Source organism: Musa acuminata, chromosome BXJ1-1 (assembly GCF_036884655.1).
Source record: "Musa acuminata AAA Group cultivar baxijiao chromosome BXJ1-1, Cavendish_Baxijiao_AAA, whole genome shotgun sequence".
Classification (NCBI taxonomy): Eukaryota; Viridiplantae; Streptophyta; class Magnoliopsida; order Zingiberales; family Musaceae; genus Musa; species Musa acuminata.
The window spans coordinates 7,302,335-7,322,640 of record NC_088327.1 but is presented as its reverse complement, the minus strand read 5'-3'; the positions used below and the strand labels follow the sequence as shown (position 1 = coordinate 7,322,640).

Below are 20,306 nucleotides of genomic sequence, written 5' to 3'. Positions count from 1 at the left end.
AGGCTGCTGTTGTGTCCATCAGCCATTATCATAGCTTAAGAACAACCTAATGGTTACCTAAAAGTCACTCCTCAATTCACTCTCAAAAAGTCTTAAATTTGAGATGAATTCTTCACATATTTGGATGTCGATGAATGTTGATCATTTTTAGGAATCACCACAGGTGGCTGTTATGGATGAGAAAAACAACAACGAGGGATGAGGACTCTTCTGTATCTACATCAATGCCGATATAATTACCGAACGACCATTTCACCGTAGAATGATCTTCGTTTCTCGTTATAGTTCTCCTCGTTCATAATAACCATCCACGACACCATCGTCCACCACAAAGTAAATAAAGGCTAATTTATAACCTTGTGAGATTTGGGATTCGAGGTATCGTAGATGATAAAGATTTAAAGCAGTTCTGGCCTTGAACTGAAACAGCCTGGAAAGCATGTGAGAAGACCAAAGAAACTGATTCAACCAAATATATCAAGAAATTAAGAAAGGTGACTTAGAAGAGATAAAGCCAGCAAGCAATGCACAAGGTTTTCTGCAGAAAAAGGATTTCTTTTTTAAGTGATCAAGATTTCTAGTCTTAAACAAAACTCAGATTATGCTTTACTTTACAGTAGAGCTAGTCAGATAAGAGGTTGTTTTCTGCTGAATTCAGTGTCTACAAATCTAAATCTCAGTAAATTTTGACATAACTGCTTGAACTTGTATCACAAGTCGGCCACAAGAGCTGCAGGTCTGAAGAAAGAAAAATAGAATTTTGATTGTTTTGGTATAAGATGGGAAGTTTAAGCAGAAGATCACACTGCACCAGAAGGAAGCCTTAGCACCAGTTGTCCACCAACAACACTGCAGCAGAGAAGAAGCAAAGGAAGAAAAGAGAAATGGAATCAGAATTAGAAAATAATCTCATAGGTTCGTCGCATCCGAAACTTAAAAGGTTACCTCTTCACATAATAATAACAAAAATCTGCCAGGATAAAAGTTTGAACAATTTCAGCCAGAAGGACCATTGGCGGCCACAACCCACGTCCCAATGCAGTCAATAAACGTCCACGAGTATCCAAGACCTGTGGAATAGAACAAAATTTTGCTTCAGAATGATATACTACCAATCAAGTTATGCAAATAATGATGCCATATTCGTCACACAATTAAATGCAACAAAGACGAGAAAAAAATGTTGGCCCCTTTCCTGTGGGACTAACATCAATCCGTCCTTTCATCATGCACATATATCTTTCTAGTGCAAGATTGCGAGATGCTAAAGTTTGATGTTTAGAGACTGATAAAACTCTGCATGATAAGTGACCTTGTATAGAGGAAACAGAAATAGCAAGAAGCCTTTTGCTCCAACACAACAACCACAATATTGATACAAAGAGGCAAGCAATTTACTAGGATAAATTTCAAGAAACTAATTGAGCAACTGAAATTTAAAATAAAAGAAAATTATAAACCAACAAATATCCACAGATCAAACCTGAAGGACCCAGTGTGCACAGGTCAGAAATCTTGAAACCCCCAATGCAAATACATAGTGAGCGGTGAATGGCTCAACAATCTGGCAACCATGAATATAGGTGTAGTCAGAAAAAAGCAGATTTGGGAATTTGATGTTCTCAATTTCAGCTTATACCTTTGTGTTTTGCATCAGACGTAATTGTGGCAGCACAGAAACAGCTTCCAGATAAACGCAAAAGGCCCAAGAAATCCTATCGATAACATTATGTGTTGTTGAAGGGTGAACTGCAAAGGCCAATATAGCACAAGGCAAAACCTACACAAATAGAAAATATAACTCAATCAAAGTATCATCTTATGAAGATGACTGGCCATCGGTGCAACTAAAGATATTGTGTATGAAAAATGTTAATTGGTCCCTTGCAAGTGAATATAACGTAAACCTAAAAATTGAAGGACAATGAAAAAGTATCTCAGTATTATACTGAATAAAGTAAAAAAAAATCCTGTAAGACATGCTATGACTACCTTGACTCCAAAGCAATACTTTGATTCAAAAAGGTTATCATAAAAAGATTTCGAGTATCACTAATTAAATGCATCTCGCTCTGAAGTCAATCAAATTTCTCAATGGTAGAAGTGTAGAACTTGTACCATTTATGTCAACATATGAGCCAAATACTTGACATTTTACAATCTAAAGTTACTGGTTTCTCTGTTCTAAATTGTTCCCAGAATAACTTGATCTGAATGCCTATACATTAAGCCAATCAATTTTTTAAAGGTTACAGCAGCTATGACTTAGAATAGATGAGGGATATCTTTCCATATATTGCAATATTAAATAATTAAATTATTAAAAAAGTCAATATGGTTAAATGCACTGATCTAACCCTATGTACTAAATTTCCACATGAAATAATTGAATATTGTCGGAAACAAAACCAGAAATAGGTAGTAGTTTGAGCTCATAAAGAGTGTTAGTTCATCTATATTTTCATATTAACTGGTTTTGCAGTACAACTACAACTTGCAATTATGTAAAATGGTGCTCAATCAGATAATGTCAGAAATAACTTTTATATGACATTCATAGAAGCATGTCGGATATTTCTTCAAAATTTTCATTTTTCATGTAGTTATTTGAAAACTCAAATATTCTAAAATACTACAGAGATACATCACAGATACTTATTGAGAGAAAATATCAAATTATGATAATGTAGTAAAATTACGATATTACAACATTCAGCATGAGTTCTTGGTTTCTTGGCAATATTCTTTTGAGTACCATGCTACTTGATATAATTTCTTCCAATGACATGGTTATGGATTTAATTACTTGTTATTATTATCAATATAGAATTTATGTATTAACACAAATGTCAAGCTTTGTCATATACGTTATTGGTCTTTGTGCCATACTATACTGTATCCTATTTTTTGTAGATATTTCCATATTGGCATATCTGTATCATGTTGCATTGGTATCTCATGATCACATATGTGACTCATAGTGACCATGTTAAAGAAAATTCATGATCTGAACATATACATGCCTAATGTCATTGCAACAATATGGCCAAGTTTAACTAGCTAAAGATGTGTAATAGACAAGTCAATGGTTTCTAGATCAGCTCTTTGTTTGCAATATCTAAAATCAATCAAGAAATGTCATGTATCAATGTTAACAATAAAGCAAAGTCCAAGGTCACTAATGAGATCCCCAAGTACCTTACAAGACGATGCTCATTAAATATCATTCGGGCACCTGTGGTGGTTGATCTTTTTGTATACACAATAGATATGCTAATTCATGACTGGAATGACATCAGAACTCTTAGATTGGGCTGACACGAAGGGCCACTACTAGTTACTAAATAACCTAAAAAAAAAAAAACTCTTTCTAGTTTCACATTACAAATTACTTAACTTCTGCTACATATTAAACATCTCATAAAGAGAAAATAAATCCAACATGGTTGAAGGACTAAGACTTCCAAGGTTCATTAAATAACCTTAGAAAAAAAATCTTTTTCTAATTTCACATTACAAATGACTTAACTAGTTAACTTGTGTTACATATTAAACATTTCATAAAGAGAATAAATCCAAGATGGAAGAAGATCAAGACTTCCAAGGTTCAAAAAGAAGGAAGTCTCGTGTGACTATCAATTTTTAATTTGAGCGTGAATCTTCTTTGCGGATGACAACAAAAAGGTTCACTAAGTATGTGATATCTCCATCTCATGAGCCAGATTTGTTTCTTAAAGATATGATTCCGTAAATAAAGCAGAAGCACTAAATTAAGAAACTACTGGCACTTTGATGGTTTGTCAGCACGAGACCTAACTTTGACCATACCAAGTAAACCTGAAAAAATATTTAGCAAGGTTGCTTTATATTTCTCATACATAAATGAAACAGTTACATGATCAATCATTGCAGTCGAATGATGGATAGTTTATTTTGAGTGTAGTGTCACTCAACAATGTCTAGTACTATTAAATTATTAGAGAGCACAGGAAAAGGATTTATCAGAATTATAAAGATACAAAAGTCTAGGTTAGAAGCCATGGAATCTGGTACAACTAAGAGATATATGGTTGACTCTATAACATGGTGGAGGAAAAAAAAAAGAAAAGAAACATCATACCACATAATAAATTGCAAAGTTGTCCTTCTCTTTCATGTAAGTTGACTTTAATCTAAACCGAATCATGTAGATAACCCAAAGAGTAGTTGCAAGAGTAGCGCAATCTAGCACTGTGTGTATGTCATATTCCATGACAAAGCTGCAGTACAGTCTGACAGCTAAAAACAAAGCTGTCAAATATTGAGTCTTAAGCGAAAGTCCTGCAACGTCAAAAATTTATCAATTAAAAAAATTATCAATTTAGACAAACACATGATGTGCTGTTTAATATTGCCTTCTAATTTGAGTGCACTTAAACAAAGAATTGTTTAAAAAATCAAAATACATCTCAACTTCACTCAGAAACAAAGATCAATCATGTTTGAGATAAACTTATCTGCAACCACTAAATGATTTTATTTTTCTTACTGATTGGTTCCACCTCATGCAATCTACCCAACATATACTAGGATATAAACTGCCAACATATGCATAATGGACTCCCAGGATCAAAGTCCAGCACCAAGTTTGCTCACTTGTCAATGAAAAGAAACGGAATCTGCAATGTAGACTTCTTGATCAGTCAAAATAAAGAAAGAAAGCTTATTACGAACTACAATGTCTTTCTGGTTGAGTCACGTGAATTCTCACTTTTAGTAGTTGACTCCTTAGATGATCCTTTTAAGTTTTCACTTGTTTCAAATGTTGATAACAATCCTCACTAAACTGATACACAAACCACTGCTATGAAGTTTCACAGGCAAAACCATTTCCTCTGGATGCAGTTTTCACATGCTTTAATTCTTGATTCACAAACGATATCATGCATATCTCGTTACTCAAAACACTTATTGTTATGATCCAACCCCATGGTGAGATATCTAGCACTGCATGATAGGCCTAAGACCACCATGGCCTAAAATAGTTACTAGTGGTAGACCAGTATAACCTCAGAAACTAAGTCAATTCATCTCCCATATCAGATATGAGACCAAACTAGGTGTCATAATTTTTCTCACTCTTCGTCATGGTCAATACTGATGTACGTGACTTACGTTGTGATGTTGTCTCCAACCCCATTCACAAGTGACTGCTTTCCCACTACACTACTTGGGCCGCTTCAACATGCACAATACTATGCCCACTCAAAGATCATTTTTCACGATCGGACCCGCCGATGTAATAGCTGACCTATTAATTTGATTGACTTGAACCACGAACTAACAATGCTTAAATCCAGACTAATAAAGATAGATCCACTTAGCCATGTAAACCACAACTGGTTGTCACACTTAATTCCTTGAGGCTTCGAAATATACACCGCCTATTAGCAAAGCTTTCCTGACCCTCATGATCTGCTAAATTTTAGGCAGGTAGAATGGCTATCATTACCTCCTCCAAGCTTCAGACTGAAACCCTAGCATTATCAATAAATTGGTCATCTGCTATGCATTTCAAATTATCGTGAGTAGCATATCTCTAATTATATTTAGTATGTCCAACACCTACCAACTCACGGCTTCGAGATTGCACGGATCAGACAAAAAGTAAAGTTACATAGAGGGAGAGGGGAGGGAGGGCGCACCGGCGCAAGTCCGCTCCTTGACGAGCTTATAGATGAGGACGGAGATGCCGAGGGCGTGCGCGGCCTCGGCGACGACGAAGAGCTTGTCGTGGTCGTGGACGATGAAGCGAAGGAAGACGAGCGCCGCCATGCCGGCGATGACGGAGAGAGAGGCCTTCACCTTGGGCGACCGCCGCCTCACCCATCCCACCACCGCCCTAATCGGCCGCGCCCGTCCCTTCCTCGTCTTGCTGTCCATCTCTCTCCCTCTCCCTCTCCCTCTCCCTCTCCCTCTCGAGCAATCCGATCCCACTAAAAGAAAACGAGAGGCGTTGGTCGAGGGAGTGGGATGGGGGAATGAAGAAGGCGGGGAAGACAACTCGGAAGATACGATGCGCGGTGCGTTCGCATCACATCAGCAACTCGCCGAGCGACTTAACGTGGATATATGCATCCCTTTAATGCTCCCAATACGTGCATCCTTTCCACCAAATCGGGATGATTTTTTTCTTCTTTTATTTCTCAATGGATAAATTTTGAAGGCGAGATTGGAGTATTTATAGATTAAGTAGTGAGCATATTAAATTAATATTTTTATTATATCCTAATCTATGACAAAATATCACGTATAATCTCTAAAAAAATTAAGTATTTTTTATTCATCCCTTAACATTTTTGTTTATATTTATATATACACACACCTCAAAACTTGGTAGTTTTATCTTTATTTTTAATCAGATATATATATACTTAATATGTAAAATCTAAATATTTTTAATATATATATATATATATATATATATATATATATTAAAATTTAGAGAGTTAAATATGTTATTCCAAACTTTGAAACTATAGGTTATGCAGAACTCGCTGCAAAAAGAATAACATATATTTTATTGCAACACTGGATAGGAAGTCATATATATAGTTTAGGCTTATAATAACATCTCTTGTATCATAATACGAGGACATGAGGCACCCAAACAAAGTAGGCTTATAATAACATCTCCTCTTGCATCACATTTCTTGTACAATAATCATGAATACCTATTAAAGCTCACAAAACCTACAATAAAACACCCATCCATAAACTACTTATGGATAAAAGATGAATGGGGATTATGGATAATATTTTTAAAAAATAATCTAAAATTTCCTAGCAGATTATGAAATCTTAAGCCCATTCTACCTTTCTTGGACTTCTTGTAGATTTCTGGGAATGACTGACTTCAAAAAGATGACCTTTGAAGAAACATTCTTCATCAGTCTAGTTGAAAGTCCACATTCAAGTTGAAGAAACAGAAAGGCTTGAAAGTCCACATTCAAGTTGAAGCTCATGGAAGACCACATATCATTTACCACAAACCTACCGCTGAACAAATTTGAGACACAAAAAACGATAAATAATCTGAAATGATTCAGGTACAATACCATATAACATGAAACATATCCAATGACAATGGTAAACAGAATGAGAAAATATGATAATTATTGGAAGTTTCAAGTACTTCATGGTGGACACGCTTAGCGGATGAGAACATACAGCTTAACTGAACAGGAATCAATAAGCCATCATTATGATCTCATTTGGTGTCTATGCAGGCGATTAATGTGACACCAAATGAAAATCTTCTACTATCTTCTCAAAAGTTGCATCTGAACTTTCCTGATTCATCGTTGTGCTCTCCTTCTGAAATTTCCTGGGTATAAGACACATTGCAAGGTGAGTAGAAGAATTAGCTTGCAACCTAACATAACAAGTAAAAGATCTATCAGCAAAAGAACTGCATAAACAATGGATTAAATAGTTGTCTGCCCCAAGGTTCCCGAGTAAAGAAAAACCTGAGTCTCTGTAGCAAGAGGAATGAATTATCACATAATAGACTACTCACCATTGTAGCACAAGGAAAGTTAAATTCCAGGACTGTTGAGTGCCATCCACTTGCACTGCTCATTCATGGCCAATAATTGTGCCTCTTTCTTGTCTAACAAAGTTCTTAGCCTCACATTCTCCTCGATGAGCTTCTGAACTTCAGCTTCTTTTTTAACCTTCTCGTTCTCAAGATGAGTGGTCTCAGCAACCAGCCTATGCATTGAACAAATTTAACTTAACTGTAAAGTTGAATGATAGTCTCCACACTAGAAAAAGAACTAGATTGTAGATAAACTCTAAGGAAGAATACATTTAATGTATTGTTAGTCTGCTAGTTCTGTTTAGTAATGAAGCCTTTGGCACGAAACAAGAGAGATGATCTTATATATTTAGACACATCCAGTTAATTTAAGAATAGGAAGATGCTACCTGTCAAGAAGCTTTTCAACAGTTTGAAATTGTCTCTCTGATGACATAAGCGATTCTCTGACACTGATAAGACTGCTAACGAAGGACCTCAATGAGTCAAAATCCTGCTTCACACGACGAAGCTCCTGCTCATTCTCAGCAGCTCTTTGTCGTTGTCTTGATGTCTCTTCAACCATATCTGTGACCTTCTGCCGCATTTCATTCAACAGAGTGTTTGTGCCCAGTGCAAACTTTTCCATCTCTTCGACCTTTAGTGTCATGCTTTGAATTTGGAGAGTCTTTCTTTTGTTTTCTTCTAAACCTAACTTTACTTTTTCTTTCTCGGTAGCAGCTTCAGTTTCTGCCCTGATAGCCCTCTTAATAAGAGATTCCATAACTTCTGCCACAATACGAGTTGACTGAAGTGTTTCACTAAAATATCCACCAACATTAGCATCAAAAGGACCATATTTAAGATTACTTGCCAACTGTGACATCTCATCTGAACTTTCATGTGATGAAAGATCAACATCTGTAGACCACTCCGACAATGGTAGACCATGCTTGTCAACAAGTCCTATTCCCTCTTGATGCTTAATACCACATGAAACACAAGCTAAATGTGGAATTGCCATAATTCTTGCTTTTGATTTCAGATAGGTCAGCATTGTTGCGGTAGTTTTGACTCTACGCCAGAGGAGTTCTAAATCCTTGGTATCATCTTCCGCACATTTCATATCAATCTTTACCTCCATAACTTTCTCTTCCAATTTTTCAACTTGAGATTGGTGGCATTCAAACTCATGCTTCCATTTGGTGTTTTTCTGAATGAGTTGAGACTCTAGTGTACCCTGTTCCTTCTCCTTATCCATAACCACTCTCTGCTCTAACAATAAATCAGAGCTGTTTATTTAAATAAGAAAAATGATTATCTTCTTAGACAGACTAATAATTAAAGAGCGCAAAAAAAAAAAAAGACTTGCTATTCTGCCTTTATGACACGAATTATCATGATTGATGAACTATCTCTAACTTGTATTTTCAGTTGAAAACTTTGCCCCCGAAAGATCACATACAAATCAAATCCAAATACTTCAGAAAGCAAGCCAATATGGAATGTCAAATCCCCCAAAAGAAAAGAAGCACAGAAGTACATTTCACTGAGGAGGAGGCTCATAACAACATAATACTCACCTTCCAAGTAAGTCCTCGATAAGCCTAGGGTAGATATTAAACCAACAACGAGAGCTTGTTCGCTTGGATCGAAATATTCAATGCATTGATTGTAACTACCATGCAAGAACTAATATGACTTGTATGCGCAGGGACCTATAAGAAGAACGATGATTTGTGCTTGACAAGCAAGTACGCGAACATAGCGAATCGGTCATAAAACAGAAGTAATATATGCAATTTAAAGAAGAAGTCTTTCGGACCAAAATTTAGTCGGAAAAAGAGACTGCATCAAGAACAATCGATTTTCCATTACGAACGATCAAGTTGGACAAAAAGATGCTTCTTTGCCAAACCACAAGCATGCATCAGGGACCAACATAACGGATCAAAGACTCGATCGCAAGGGAAAAAATCTCGATTCTGAAGAACCCTAACTCCGAATCCCAAAAACCGATCTTAACAGTACAGTATCGACGGATCGATGGGGGAGAGAAGAAGGAATTGGTTGGGGTTTAAAACCCTACCTTCTTGATCGCAGGCGGGAGGGAAGGGATCGCACTCCTCCCTTCTCCGGTCGCTGCCGCCCCGCTTTCCTCCCTCTCCGGTACGGGGATGGCTTCGGCGAATGAAGACCAAAGCAGTGTCCTTTCTTTATTGGGCCACAAGTGGGCCCCGACAAAGGACCGGAAGATTGTGGCTATATTATTGATTTATTCTATTTTATTCCAATTTTCCTCCTATTTTTGCGTAACAGCCCCTATGCTTTTTTAGATTCCCATATTACTCTCTCTCCCTCTCTCTCTCTCTCTCTCTCTCTAAGTGTAATTATTTGTATTTGCATATTGGTCCCTGAAATCTAAAAATTGTATCTTCCTTTTCAGAAATATCATTCATCAAACCACCAATACTTCATAGAAAATTGGCACTCCAAGAAAATATGACTTAACAAAATTAGTAATCATATGACAAAAGAATTTATTTTCCATTTACGTTATTTTTTATTTGTTCATGTATTTTCTTTAATTTTTTAATTGTATTTGTTACTAGGGTTGACTTATATGTTGTATTTCTTGCTACCATTACACCTTAACCATTCGGAAAATAAATATTTACATAACACTCTTAGATATAAAGAGCGATTTATTGCTTATTTTATATAACAAAATAAATCTTCTTATGTATGTGAAATCATGAACAAATAAAAATTCTCCGTTAACATCTTTAAGATATATATATTTGTGTGATCGTATCTTTCGATATATATGTGAAATCATTCGTGAGATTAAAATTATAAAGAATAGAGAAGGAATATGTATTTCTATGTGCATATTTCTCACATCTTAAGTAGAGTGAGTGAGATGGAAGCTATCGAAGGAAGGGAGCTTCCCAAAAGTGTTATAAGAGGTAAGCCTAAAGGATGGTGGTGACACATGACGACAGGGACAAAGTGAACATACGATAAAGAAAAATAGGGTTAATTATACGTTATCATTGTTGTTAGCTATCTTCAGTGTTATCATCTTTATACTTTAAAAATTATATTTATATTTTTTTATAATTATAAAAATAAAATAAAATTATTGATTGTGACAAACGATGATGTTATTGGGGTCAATTGTTATGAACGATGTAAGAACCACTTTATATCTACATCGATACTGATGCAAACGTCAAATGATCATTTCATCGTTTGACAATTGCGTTGGTGTCGACGCATATACGAGATGTCGTTACTTCTCTCATTCACAATAGTCACTCATCCTCCACTATTAATTAAAATATATAAAATTTTTATCTTTTATTTTTATATTTTTATTGATAAAATCGATGATATTAAAGTAAATAAATTTAGATGTTTCACTTTTATAATTATAAATATGTTAGAATCGAGATATTAAAAATAATCAATTATAAAAAAATATATATAATTAGTCCATAATAAAAGAAAATATGCCTTCTTATAATTAATTATACGACAAAAGACGAGCTAGGGAGGTTTTATTTATAACTAATGGGGTAGGATCACATGAACAACGACGATATAAGTTTGGATTTATCGATAGACGATGACATGTCCTATGTCGCTCACGTACAACACGATGAACACCAGGACGATGATGATGGTGTCGAGATTGCTTGTGATAACAATGTCAAAGCTGAGGTCACCGTGTGCTATTAAATTGATACTGTATATTCTTTTCTCATCATTTTCATGCCTATCTTTCTTCTTTTTTTTTTTCTTTCTAATTTTAGCTAACATTTATATTTTTCCATTTCTAAACTGGATTAAAATTATTCTATATTTAATTTTATGTATTTTATAAAATTAAATTAGCTACTAAGTAAGAGTGTGTATGCATATAAAATATTCAAATAAATTATAATAGTAGGGAACATGTATTTTTCATGTGTTATGTAACTTGTTTTTAAAATATAGAAATGCTGATGAGGTGTTTTTAACCTCTTAAAAAATATAATTATTGATAAAATAAATAAATAAAAAGTTGGAACATTTATGGATACTAAAAACTACTTACTAAAGGAGCGAATGGATCTCTTCATCACTTTCTCCTGTACAAAACTAAGAGTATTTCCATTTCCTGATGTTTGGACGGCTGGTGATGCGCGTCGGATGGTGCAATGATGGGACGCCGGTGATGATGAGGCGGTCGCCTTAGGAGAAGGCAACGTGGAGGCTCCCGGTGCTGATGCGCCCGCAAGCGGGGCACGAATCAGCGGCACCGGCGGCCGCGCAGTCGGCGCAGAGGGAGAGGTGGCGGCACGGGAGCACCACAACCGCCGCGTTTCGCAGCCGGCACGCGCGGCATGACCCCTGGGCTGCCGGCTCATGGTCGATCAACGAGGCAGAGCCGCTCTCGCCCTCGCCCTCCCAGGCGGCCGCGGCCACCTCCGTGGCCCGCTGAAGCTGCGCCTGTAGACCCGCGACCGCAGTCTGGGCCGCCACCGCTTTGGCTTGCCAGGTAAGCGTCTCGGCTCTCAGGCGGGCGATTAGCCTCTCGAGCTCGGCGCTCTGCCTTGCGGCCTGCTCCACCTCTGCTTCCTTCGTCTTGATCCTCTGCCGTGCCGCAGTTGCTGCGGCGCTCAGGAGAGCCTGGTAGTGCGATCGCCATTTCGCCACCAACGTTCTACGAAGAAGTTCTCCCTGCGATACTCTGTTATTTCGATTCTCTTCTACGGAGAGGTGGTGGATGAGTTAACCAAAACGGAGAGGAGAGACGACAAGCACCTGCGCGCGTAGGTAGCCATCGATTTCGTCTTGGTGCTGCTTAAGATGAGGGGCGAGTTTCTCGAAGAGGGCTGGGGAAGCAGGAAGAAGGGGGTTGAAGGCGCGTTGCTGCTGCTGCTGCTGCTGCTCGCCAAAGGCGAGTTGGAGGCCGGTGGAGGTGAGGGGAGCAGCGGATTCCGATCGAAGATGCGCGAGGCTTATCAACGTTGGCGGAAGACTGCTGGGTCCCAAGACCAAGAGATTACTAATACTGTCATTATCTTGCACCGGCGTCGACCCGATTGCCACTGCCGCCTCCTCTCTTCCTCGCTTCCTCGGGTTCGCAGTCGCTCCTGTTCCGTCATGAAACCAATCAAATCCCAATCTTGTTCCGGCAACGGAGCACAAGAAACAAATGGGAGTACAAGATTAACACTGACCGCCCCCGGAGAACATCACCGCCGATGGGTCCAAGAAACCAGGCAGGTGTTGGGAACAATCGACGCCCGTCCTCTCCTCGCCTCTGCACGCATTCTGCGTCCGTAAAGCACGAAACTTTCCAACGGGGAGAACAAAAAGGCTCGAATCTTTGGGACGGAGGCGACCAAAAAATCACATTACCGGAGAGGGAAATAAGAATTACCCGTTCAGGAGTGGAACACCGGACGGACGCTGCGCTCGAATCACCATGTCCCTTGCGCCAGAGACCGGTCGAGAGAGAGAGAGAGAGATTTGTAACGCCCGCTCGTCCGGATTCAATGACCCCAGAAGAGAAGGGAGGCGAAGTGAGGGGGCGGCGAGAGGGATGCGCTGGAGAGACGGAGGAACGAGTCCAAAATTGGAGCGGCCTTCGGCGCCTTCCGTCCTCTGAGACACCGCACACGCAACCGCAACGCTTAAAACGACCCAACGCCCCGTCCGCCCCCTCCCATTGATCGAATCAAAGGCTTTCCTTGATTGCGAATGCCGATACAGCTCTCGTCGCTATATATCGCCCCCCCCACGAACGGATCTCGATGCACTCAGATGACGATGAATGCATGCATGCATGCATGGAAATGAACAGTTCGCGGAGAAATATGTGGCATCGTGTTCTTGCTGATTTATATTACCATTCTATTTTTCTTGTCTAGATTAAGTTCCCCAACGTCCGTTTCTCTTCTTCTATCTTGGAAAGCATCAAACCATTTGATTTTGGCATTTCATGTTTCCTGTTATAACGCTACAATTCTTGTGAAGCAATCATCTCTGTTTATTCTTTGTACATATTCGATCTCAATTATCTCTGTATATAACGCTACGATTCTTGTGAAGCAATTAAGATTGTTGCCATTTTCAAGGTTTTTGTGAACCTTAACTTTCTATTTATCCTTTGATTTAATCTGTTAATAATCATTTTTTAGGGTTCCATTCAAAATGTACTTATTGCTTTGATTTGAGCTAATATTTATCTTTATTATTTTTATTTATTTTGATGGGTTTATCGGTCGTTTGACTTTGTTGACAAACGGGTCAATTCAGAGTCAACGGATTTGACCCGGAGGTTTGACCAAGTCCATGTCGTTGACTGCTTGTTCGAAATATACACTTTTTTTTTTGCCAGAAAGAACTCAGTTTCATTCCCTGTTCTTATATTTCTTAAGATCAAAACCATGGAAAAATAATTTGACTTCGAGTTGAGAGTTAGAACAAGAAGTGAATCAAAATCTATATATTAGTATCGAGCGGATCAGCTGTCTGTCACCACCAATCTGTGATCTGTATCGAATTCAAATATTTTCCATGATCATTCGGATTCGGAATATCGTTCTTAATGATTTGACTATTACAGTTTTGATGCTATAGAAGACGATCTATATCTTTTACATATTGTTCCATCTGTTCTTCGTATCCTCCCTTCAAATGCATTCCCCTTGTATTATCAGCAGGTTTCTCAATCCGATATACTCATCTTGCCAAATAATGTCTCCACATTTCTCACGGATTCATTCAGCTCGGCATATTCCAACTCTGGTCAACCAACAATCTAAAACTACACTGATCAGTATCTATCTAAATCGAGAGGGGGACCTTAAGGTTGGGGATTGTCGAAGGTTATCAGGATTGATTTGGTCACAGTTTGCAATCGAGAATGCAATCCATTTCATGTGTTCAATGCATCTACTTCTCCTCTTCGTACTGAAATGTATGCAATTGTTCCTACGTATGAAATGTCAGAGAAAGTAAACAAAGAAAGATATGGAACACATGTATACATATCCTTGGGATTCAGACATGTTATACGAAATGTCTTCTCTCTCATGACAGCTAAAATATTTGGATTTGTGGAAGATTATCGAGTTCATCTAACTTGAGATACAGTTCTAAGAAATCCAGAATTCACTTCTATGGAAGATGGATGACAATGGAGGATTTGTAATCCTTGGCTTCTATATCTGTGCTTATAGTTCTTTGGTGGCCACTCTTTTCCAATTGATATATGATTTCTCCAACCACAGAACAACCTCTACGATAAATGGCAAAGGATCAGAGAAGATTAGACGCCATTAACATGTAGCAAGTCACTGAAATCAAACTACAGAACCCTGGAAACTAATTGATCTATCAAGGAATGATAGCTTAACGGAGATGGATGGAGTCTCCTTTAAATGCCATAAAAAGCACAATATAGACACAACGATCTCTCTACAAGAGCACAGAGACCGAACAACTGTGCCAAGAATTCATAGTATGAGAAGGAAGAGAGAGAAAACACCATTGTTTTCTCCCGAGACTCCTGCAAGAAGGACCAAGAGAGAGGAAACGTAGAACTTGCAGGAGCAGTGCTTCCACATTGAGGATACCAGACGCCACACTGCAACACCAATTGCAAGCTTCGACTAGGACCAGTTTCAGAAGAAGAAGAAGAGAGTACAGTAATGGCGGTGAGCTGAGATGGGTCTGTTAGTGGGGGACAGTTCTAAATGCAGCATCGATAGGAGATGAGTGCAGGCTTCTGCTGGACACTTCTTTACCGGGAATTGAAGGTGGTGGATCCCAAATAGATTCTAGGGTTGAGATGAGTCAAGTGACATTACTTTGATATGGCTATACAATGTTATGATATATTTACTATATTCTTTTTATGAACGTATATGCTGTGTCATTAGCGCATTCTTAAAGTTGACCATCTTTGTTTAAAGGTCAAACTCCAGGAAGAAAGGGTCAACGTTTCCCTCCCTATCTTTTGCTCCATCCCTTCCTCCCTCAACATGGTCATGGACACCAACTCACCATCCCCAATGTATATGTAGCGTTATGTGGTGGTCTTCTCCACCTCACCTCCTCTCATTGGCAGTACATTCCCACACGCTAACACCGCCAGCCACAGCGTCACACGAGCAAATCAACCATGGGTGGCTGTGCGAGCAAACCGAAGGACGTTGACGGCCAGGCTCCCGGGGCCCCGCAGGGCAACCTCCCTCTCACTCCCGACGCCGTGGAGGCCATCGAGGTAAGAAGAAGTGGATGCTCTGCGCTCGATAGCGTCGTCTCTTCTCGTTCGATTCTTCTGTAATCTCGTGGACGTCGCCTGCACGCAGGTCCCCGTCGAGCCGGAGATCAAGGAGGAGGAACCCACGCCCGGCGCCGAGGAGAGCGAGAGCTGATGGTGTTGGTGATGGCTGTGCAGGACAAGACGAGTCGTGCAGGACAAGACGAGCTGATGGTGTTATATATATATATATATATATATATATACACACACACTCGATGAGTGAATGAGGGGGGCGGGACGCAGGCGACGAGTACGCCTTCGAAGCCACTTTGCGGCATCCGAAGCCTAGTCCCGCCGCAGCTCGCACATCTCATCCATAGAAGGTAATCGTCCCTGCTGTTACCTTTTATCTTGGATCGCCTCGTCTCGACGTCGATCGCGCTCTCTTTGATGGTTTTCTGGGCGATTAAGCCACTCTCGATCTCTTCGCCTTGTTCAAACCACCGATCTGCATCTTAGAGATGCGATCTTTCTGGCTTCTTGGATGAAAGAAGCGGGATCTTGTGTTAGGGTTTCTGATTACCCTCCGCTTTCTGGGTTTTCGGATTGTCCATTGATTTCGGGGAGAAGGGATGCGAGAGTTAGGAGGACATGGAGAAGAAGGTTGCGGCTAGGGTTTGTTGTCTTCGATTGTTCTAGTGCCCTCGTTACTTTGAGGGATTCTATCAAGAAAACGAGCTACCAAGGAAAGCGTTACAGTGTTGTTTCTTGAAGGATGATTTCTTGAATCGCTTGCGGTTTCACCATCCAAAAATTTTGGTTATCTTTTGTATTGTACGTTTTGTTAGCTTGGAAATTATAATTTCCATGGTATTATCGGAACAAGATCACCAGAAGCCCTTTTCTATGATCTCTGTATACGCAACTTGATGTAATGGGTTACCCTTCCTTGCATCTCAAAAAAAGAAACAAAGAGGAGGCTGTGGAACTGCTTGAATTAGGTTCCATACATTACACACGTAATTCTGTCTAAGAGATCGTGTGACTCAATAAATGGTCAAAGTTCACTTCTTATGGGCTCTAAAATTGAGAAAGAAAGGTGTTTGAGACGGTTCTTGATATGGGATTATAGCCTATTTTGGATGTTGTTGATCGTTGTTTGAACTTATTTTTCCCTTTGGTCCTGTAACGATGTTTGTTGCTCTGATCTATATCATTTTGAAATTTGGTTTTTATGTGGCACTATGTTTACAACATATAATTCTTCGAGATTTCTTCTCCTAGAGTCATCATTTCGTCTAGAATGTCAAAATAAGAAAGAAAAAGATTGTTATAGGCATCTTTAGCAGATGTCTCGCCTATAATTTAATACTGACCTCTCAAGTACTGTAATAGAAGTGCAGCTTCATTGTTTTTCCTATTCGGGGTATATTCATATTATTTCAACAGACGGTTAAATTTTCTTTTTGATTCACCCCACTTTTGCGTGCACTCATTAGCTTAGTCAATAAAGATGAACAAAAATTAGGTAGGTTGCTGCAGAAGTGTTATTTACACAGCTTCTATAGTTCTATCTGCATTTGTAAAACCGTATTTACAGTGAGAGAGAAAGAGGAAGAAAAAAAAACTGAAGGCCATTAGGCCTTACAGAAGCAATGCTCGTTCTCTTCCTCTCTGTATTCTTATGTGCTTCCTCTTTATAACCACTGATCTTCTGCATCAAACATTCATATGTTGTCGATTAGCACTTGAGTAATACATTGCTGAAGATTGAAGGATTCTAAATTGCACATACTGATTTTTTGTTTGTACATTTTTATATTGCACCTCTAAATTGCACATACTGATTCTAAATTGCACTTAGAGTGCACATGCTGAACAAGTCTTTGAAGATGCAAAAAAAATGCCGTTAGCCCATATGTAGTGAGTGTTTTATATTGTTAAAATTTTGATATTACAATATACTACCACACATGATAATTAGGTAATGTAAACGAATCATGAAATGCACATTCAAGGTTCAATGCTGATATATGAGAAGTATTTCACATTTTTATCTATCCTCGTTTTCAGTTCATCATTTTGTAACACCATTTAAAGTTTCTACTTATGGGAGATTTCATGTGTATTATGGTATTCTGTAATCGAAAACCTTAGAGAGACTGAGTTCCTCATACTATACTTTGATTACCTCAAAAGTTTGCTTTATGTTTTGATTCTATACTTTGATTGCCTTAACAATTTACTTTATGTTTTCATGTTCCTTCTGAGAATATGTTTCTGATTTAAAGTGGCATTGTATACCATTGCTAATTCTACTATAGAGGTGGAAAATGGCTGGAATGACTGAAGTGCACAATGGGCATGCCGCATGCCATGCATGCACTGCCTACTCAACCAAGAGGTCCTCCCCCACTAGCTCGCCTGCGTGAACCTGTGGACCGTGAAAAGGTACACCCTCTCATCTGATTCATCATAATTTCTTTGTCCCTCCGTGAGAATAATATCTTCTCAATTGAAATCTTTTTTTAGACCTATACTTATACCTGACAACAGATAGTATTTTACATTTATTTTGATTCTCCTTTTTTTGCGGCTTTTAGGCAATGCTTAGTTTTCTTTGTAGCATGACTATACAATCCAAAAAGAATAAAGATTAATTTTTGTAGCTTGAAAAAGAGAAAGGGAACAAAGAGAAAAAATTGGCAGTGCTGTATATCAGCTGTCAAATAATGCTATTAGGAAGTTCTGGTGGCTAGAATCATCTTAGACTGATGAGTTCTGGCCAAAGATAAGATAAAAAGGCAAGAAGAAACAAGAGAAGCTCTAGAATGGTGGGCTAAACTTGAAAATACAGCAAAGAAAATGCCTATTTGTGACCTAAAAGATCAATTGCAACTACAAGATTATAACATGTAGAACGGGTTCAGTTGACTAGCCCTATCTTTTTCTGTTCTCTCCATGATTCCTTTTTAAACATAACCTTTAAAATTGATCATCGACAACGTTTGTTGGTTATGATCATGTAGTTACACTTTATACCATCTTGTTTTTGACGCAGCCCCTCACATACCCAATGGTTGAAACTACATGAGTATTCCATTTAACCTGCCACATCACCAATCTTCATCAAACCGTTCATGCTTTATTAGTTTGTATGGTCAATAACACATTGAGTTGCAGGGTCAACCATGCTTTATGGGTTTGTATATTGCACAACTAGGAAATAACATGTTTAAGAAGTTAGTCTTGAGATGGATGTGCGGATTGATGAAAGATTAAGAAATATTTACATATACTCTAGATCAAGGTTATAAGTCTGGGTCTGGTACTGGTTCCGGTCATCTATGGGACCAATATTGTGCCAGCGGATTGGGCAATTTATTGACCCGTATTGCTCAGTATCAGCTGTAAAATATATAAAAATAAATAAATACCGAATGGTCCTGGGCCGTATGATCCAATGCTAGTCCTTGCTTGGACCAGTAAATGTGCCACATCGATTATTGTATTTTCAAATTTCATGCCATCAGACTACAGGATTTTCATTTAAAAAAGCTTGGATTAAGTTGGGATTTGGGGTTTAAGTAGTATTTAAACTTAAAAAATTTGCTCGATGCTTTTCATGTTGTTGTTTGGTATTTAATAATTGAATTGGTTTTATTGAATAAATAAATGCCATTTCTTTTCTCATCCAAAGTTATATATTCATGAGTTATTAACATTTTTTTTCTCTTGAAATTGCATGACTTGCCCCCTGCTACTTCGAGTGTTCACTAAGGTGTGTATGCGCTTTGGATGCCCTGTAAACATCAACGTTACAGAATACTTAAAATCTTTCATTTTTTTTGCTTGATATTGCCATTTACATGCTCTTTATGCTGGATTCTGACGCTATAGTTTGAACAACTTAAGGAATTCCTAAAATCTAAGCCCACAAATAAGTTCAAAATGGCCCCGTAACCATTGGTTTGATGATCTTTTTGGTTTGGCCTAGAAAAGCACGTGCTGTATTATCAAATTCAATGCTGGCACTTGAGTTTATGTTGTTTGTTCGGTCATCCTCGGTTGCCTAACTTTCTAATATTGGTGTCATGGTGGTGATGTTGTCGATGAGGGAAATAATGGTCAAAATACCATCGATATGGGTCTATGTCAACCTATCGTACCCCTTTTGAGCTTTAAACCGGTATGCAGACTGGCCCTTACTTACTGGGCAGTACTAGTTCGTTCCGAGCGGGGACCAATCGTCTAGTTTCTCTGTTCAGTAGGCCTCCCATGCCTGGCAGGAAGCATATTGCTGGGCACCCACATCGACACGTGCTGAAGTAGCTGCGGCCACTTTCATTTTCTGACTTTTATCCAAATAGCAACTCCTTCAGTCCTCACTCTCACTTCTAGAACAGCTAGTTTTCTCATCTAATAAGGTGAACCAAAGCTTATTTATTTCTCGTTCAAATACGACCAGTTCTATACTAATAT

The 20,306-nt window shown here is 38.6% G+C and overlaps 3 protein-coding genes and 2 long non-coding RNA genes across 9 annotated transcripts in view; 1 reads left to right on the top strand and 4 right to left on the bottom strand.

The window, feature by feature from the left end:
* Positions 1-623: 623 nt before the first annotated feature.
* LOC135641675 (uncharacterized) lies at positions 624-6,097 on the bottom strand. The gene is made up of 6 exons (XM_065157318.1): positions 5,685-6,097; positions 4,121-4,320; positions 1,640-1,780; positions 1,484-1,564; positions 946-1,070; positions 624-849 (listed from the first exon to the last, which is right to left on the bottom strand). The coding sequence occupies exons 1-6, from the start codon at positions 5,920-5,922 to the stop codon at positions 801-803; spliced, it is 834 nt and encodes a 277-aa protein (XP_065013390.1). The 5' UTR covers positions 5,923-6,097; the 3' UTR covers positions 624-800.
* Positions 6,098-7,047: 950 nt separating this feature from the next.
* Positions 7,048-9,785, bottom strand: LOC135641614 (uncharacterized). 2 transcript variants are annotated; one of them, XM_065157154.1, is made up of 4 exons: positions 9,648-9,785; positions 7,969-8,850; positions 7,559-7,752; positions 7,048-7,366 (listed from the first exon to the last, which is right to left on the bottom strand). In XM_065157154.1, the coding sequence occupies exons 2-3, from the start codon at positions 8,817-8,819 to the stop codon at positions 7,578-7,580; spliced, it is 1,026 nt and encodes a 341-aa protein (XP_065013226.1). In that variant the 5' UTR covers positions 8,820-8,850; positions 9,648-9,785; the 3' UTR covers positions 7,048-7,366; positions 7,559-7,577. The 2 variants fall into 2 exon arrangements, with proteins under 2 accessions (XP_065013226.1, XP_065013293.1); XM_065157221.1 differs by having other exon boundaries at positions 7,969-8,828.
* A 2,012-nt stretch (positions 9,786-11,797) lies between these two features.
* On the bottom strand, positions 11,798-12,390 carry LOC135593796 (BOI-related E3 ubiquitin-protein ligase 1-like). The gene is made up of 2 exons (XM_065084325.1): positions 12,371-12,390; positions 11,798-12,269 (listed from the first exon to the last, which is right to left on the bottom strand). Exons 1-2 carry the CDS (start codon positions 12,388-12,390, stop codon positions 11,798-11,800), a joined length of 492 nt encoding a protein of 163 aa, XP_064940397.1.
* A 133-nt stretch (positions 12,391-12,523) lies between these two features.
* LOC135680311 (uncharacterized) lies at positions 12,524-13,222 on the bottom strand. Its single transcript, XR_010515434.1, has 3 exons — positions 12,993-13,222; positions 12,790-12,872; positions 12,524-12,702 (listed from the first exon to the last, which is right to left on the bottom strand). It is a non-coding gene; the product is annotated as an uncharacterized LOC135680311 (long non-coding RNA).
* Positions 13,223-15,658: 2,436 nt separating this feature from the next.
* The window catches only part of LOC103984223 (uncharacterized), a 5,665-nt gene continuing 1,017 nt past the window's right edge, over positions 15,659-20,306 (top strand). The window contains exons 1-4 of one of the 4 annotated variants that reach the window (XR_010497756.1): positions 15,661-15,842; positions 15,931-16,207; positions 18,149-18,275; positions 19,595-19,680. This is a non-coding gene — a long non-coding RNA (uncharacterized LOC103984223). Of the gene's footprint in view, positions 15,843-15,930; positions 16,208-18,148; positions 19,681-20,306 lie in introns of those variants that run through there. The other 3 variants (XR_010497751.1, XR_010497749.1, XR_010497754.1) reach the window with 3 other exon arrangements.

Bases quoted from the DNA above. Each gene is read 5' to 3' on its own strand.
- LOC135593796 (XM_065084325.1), bottom strand. From the start codon at position 12,390: ATGGCTACCTACGCGCGCAG. The intron at 12,270-12,370 runs GTGCTTGTCGTC...ACTTCTTCGTAG, and splicing joins ATGGCTACCTACGCGCGCAG to AACGTTGGTGGCGAAATGGC.
- LOC135641675 (XM_065157318.1), bottom strand. From the start codon at position 5,922: ATGGACAGCAAGACGAGGAAGGGACGGGCGCGGCCGATTAGGGCGGTG. The intron at 1,565-1,639 runs GTATAAGCTGAA...CATGGTTGCCAG, and splicing joins GTCTGATGCAAAACACAAAG to ATTGTTGAGCCATTCACCGC. The intron at 850-945 runs GTAACCTTTTAA...TCTCTGCTGCAG, and splicing joins TGTTATTATTATGTGAAGAG to TGTTGTTGGTGGACAACTGG.
- LOC135641614 (XM_065157154.1), bottom strand. From the start codon at position 8,819: ATGGATAAGGAGAAGGAACAGGGTACACTAGAGTCTCAACTCATTCAG. The intron at 7,753-7,968 runs GTAGCATCTTCC...TTCAATGCATAG, and splicing joins GTTGAAAAGCTTCTTGACAG to GCTGGTTGCTGAGACCACTC.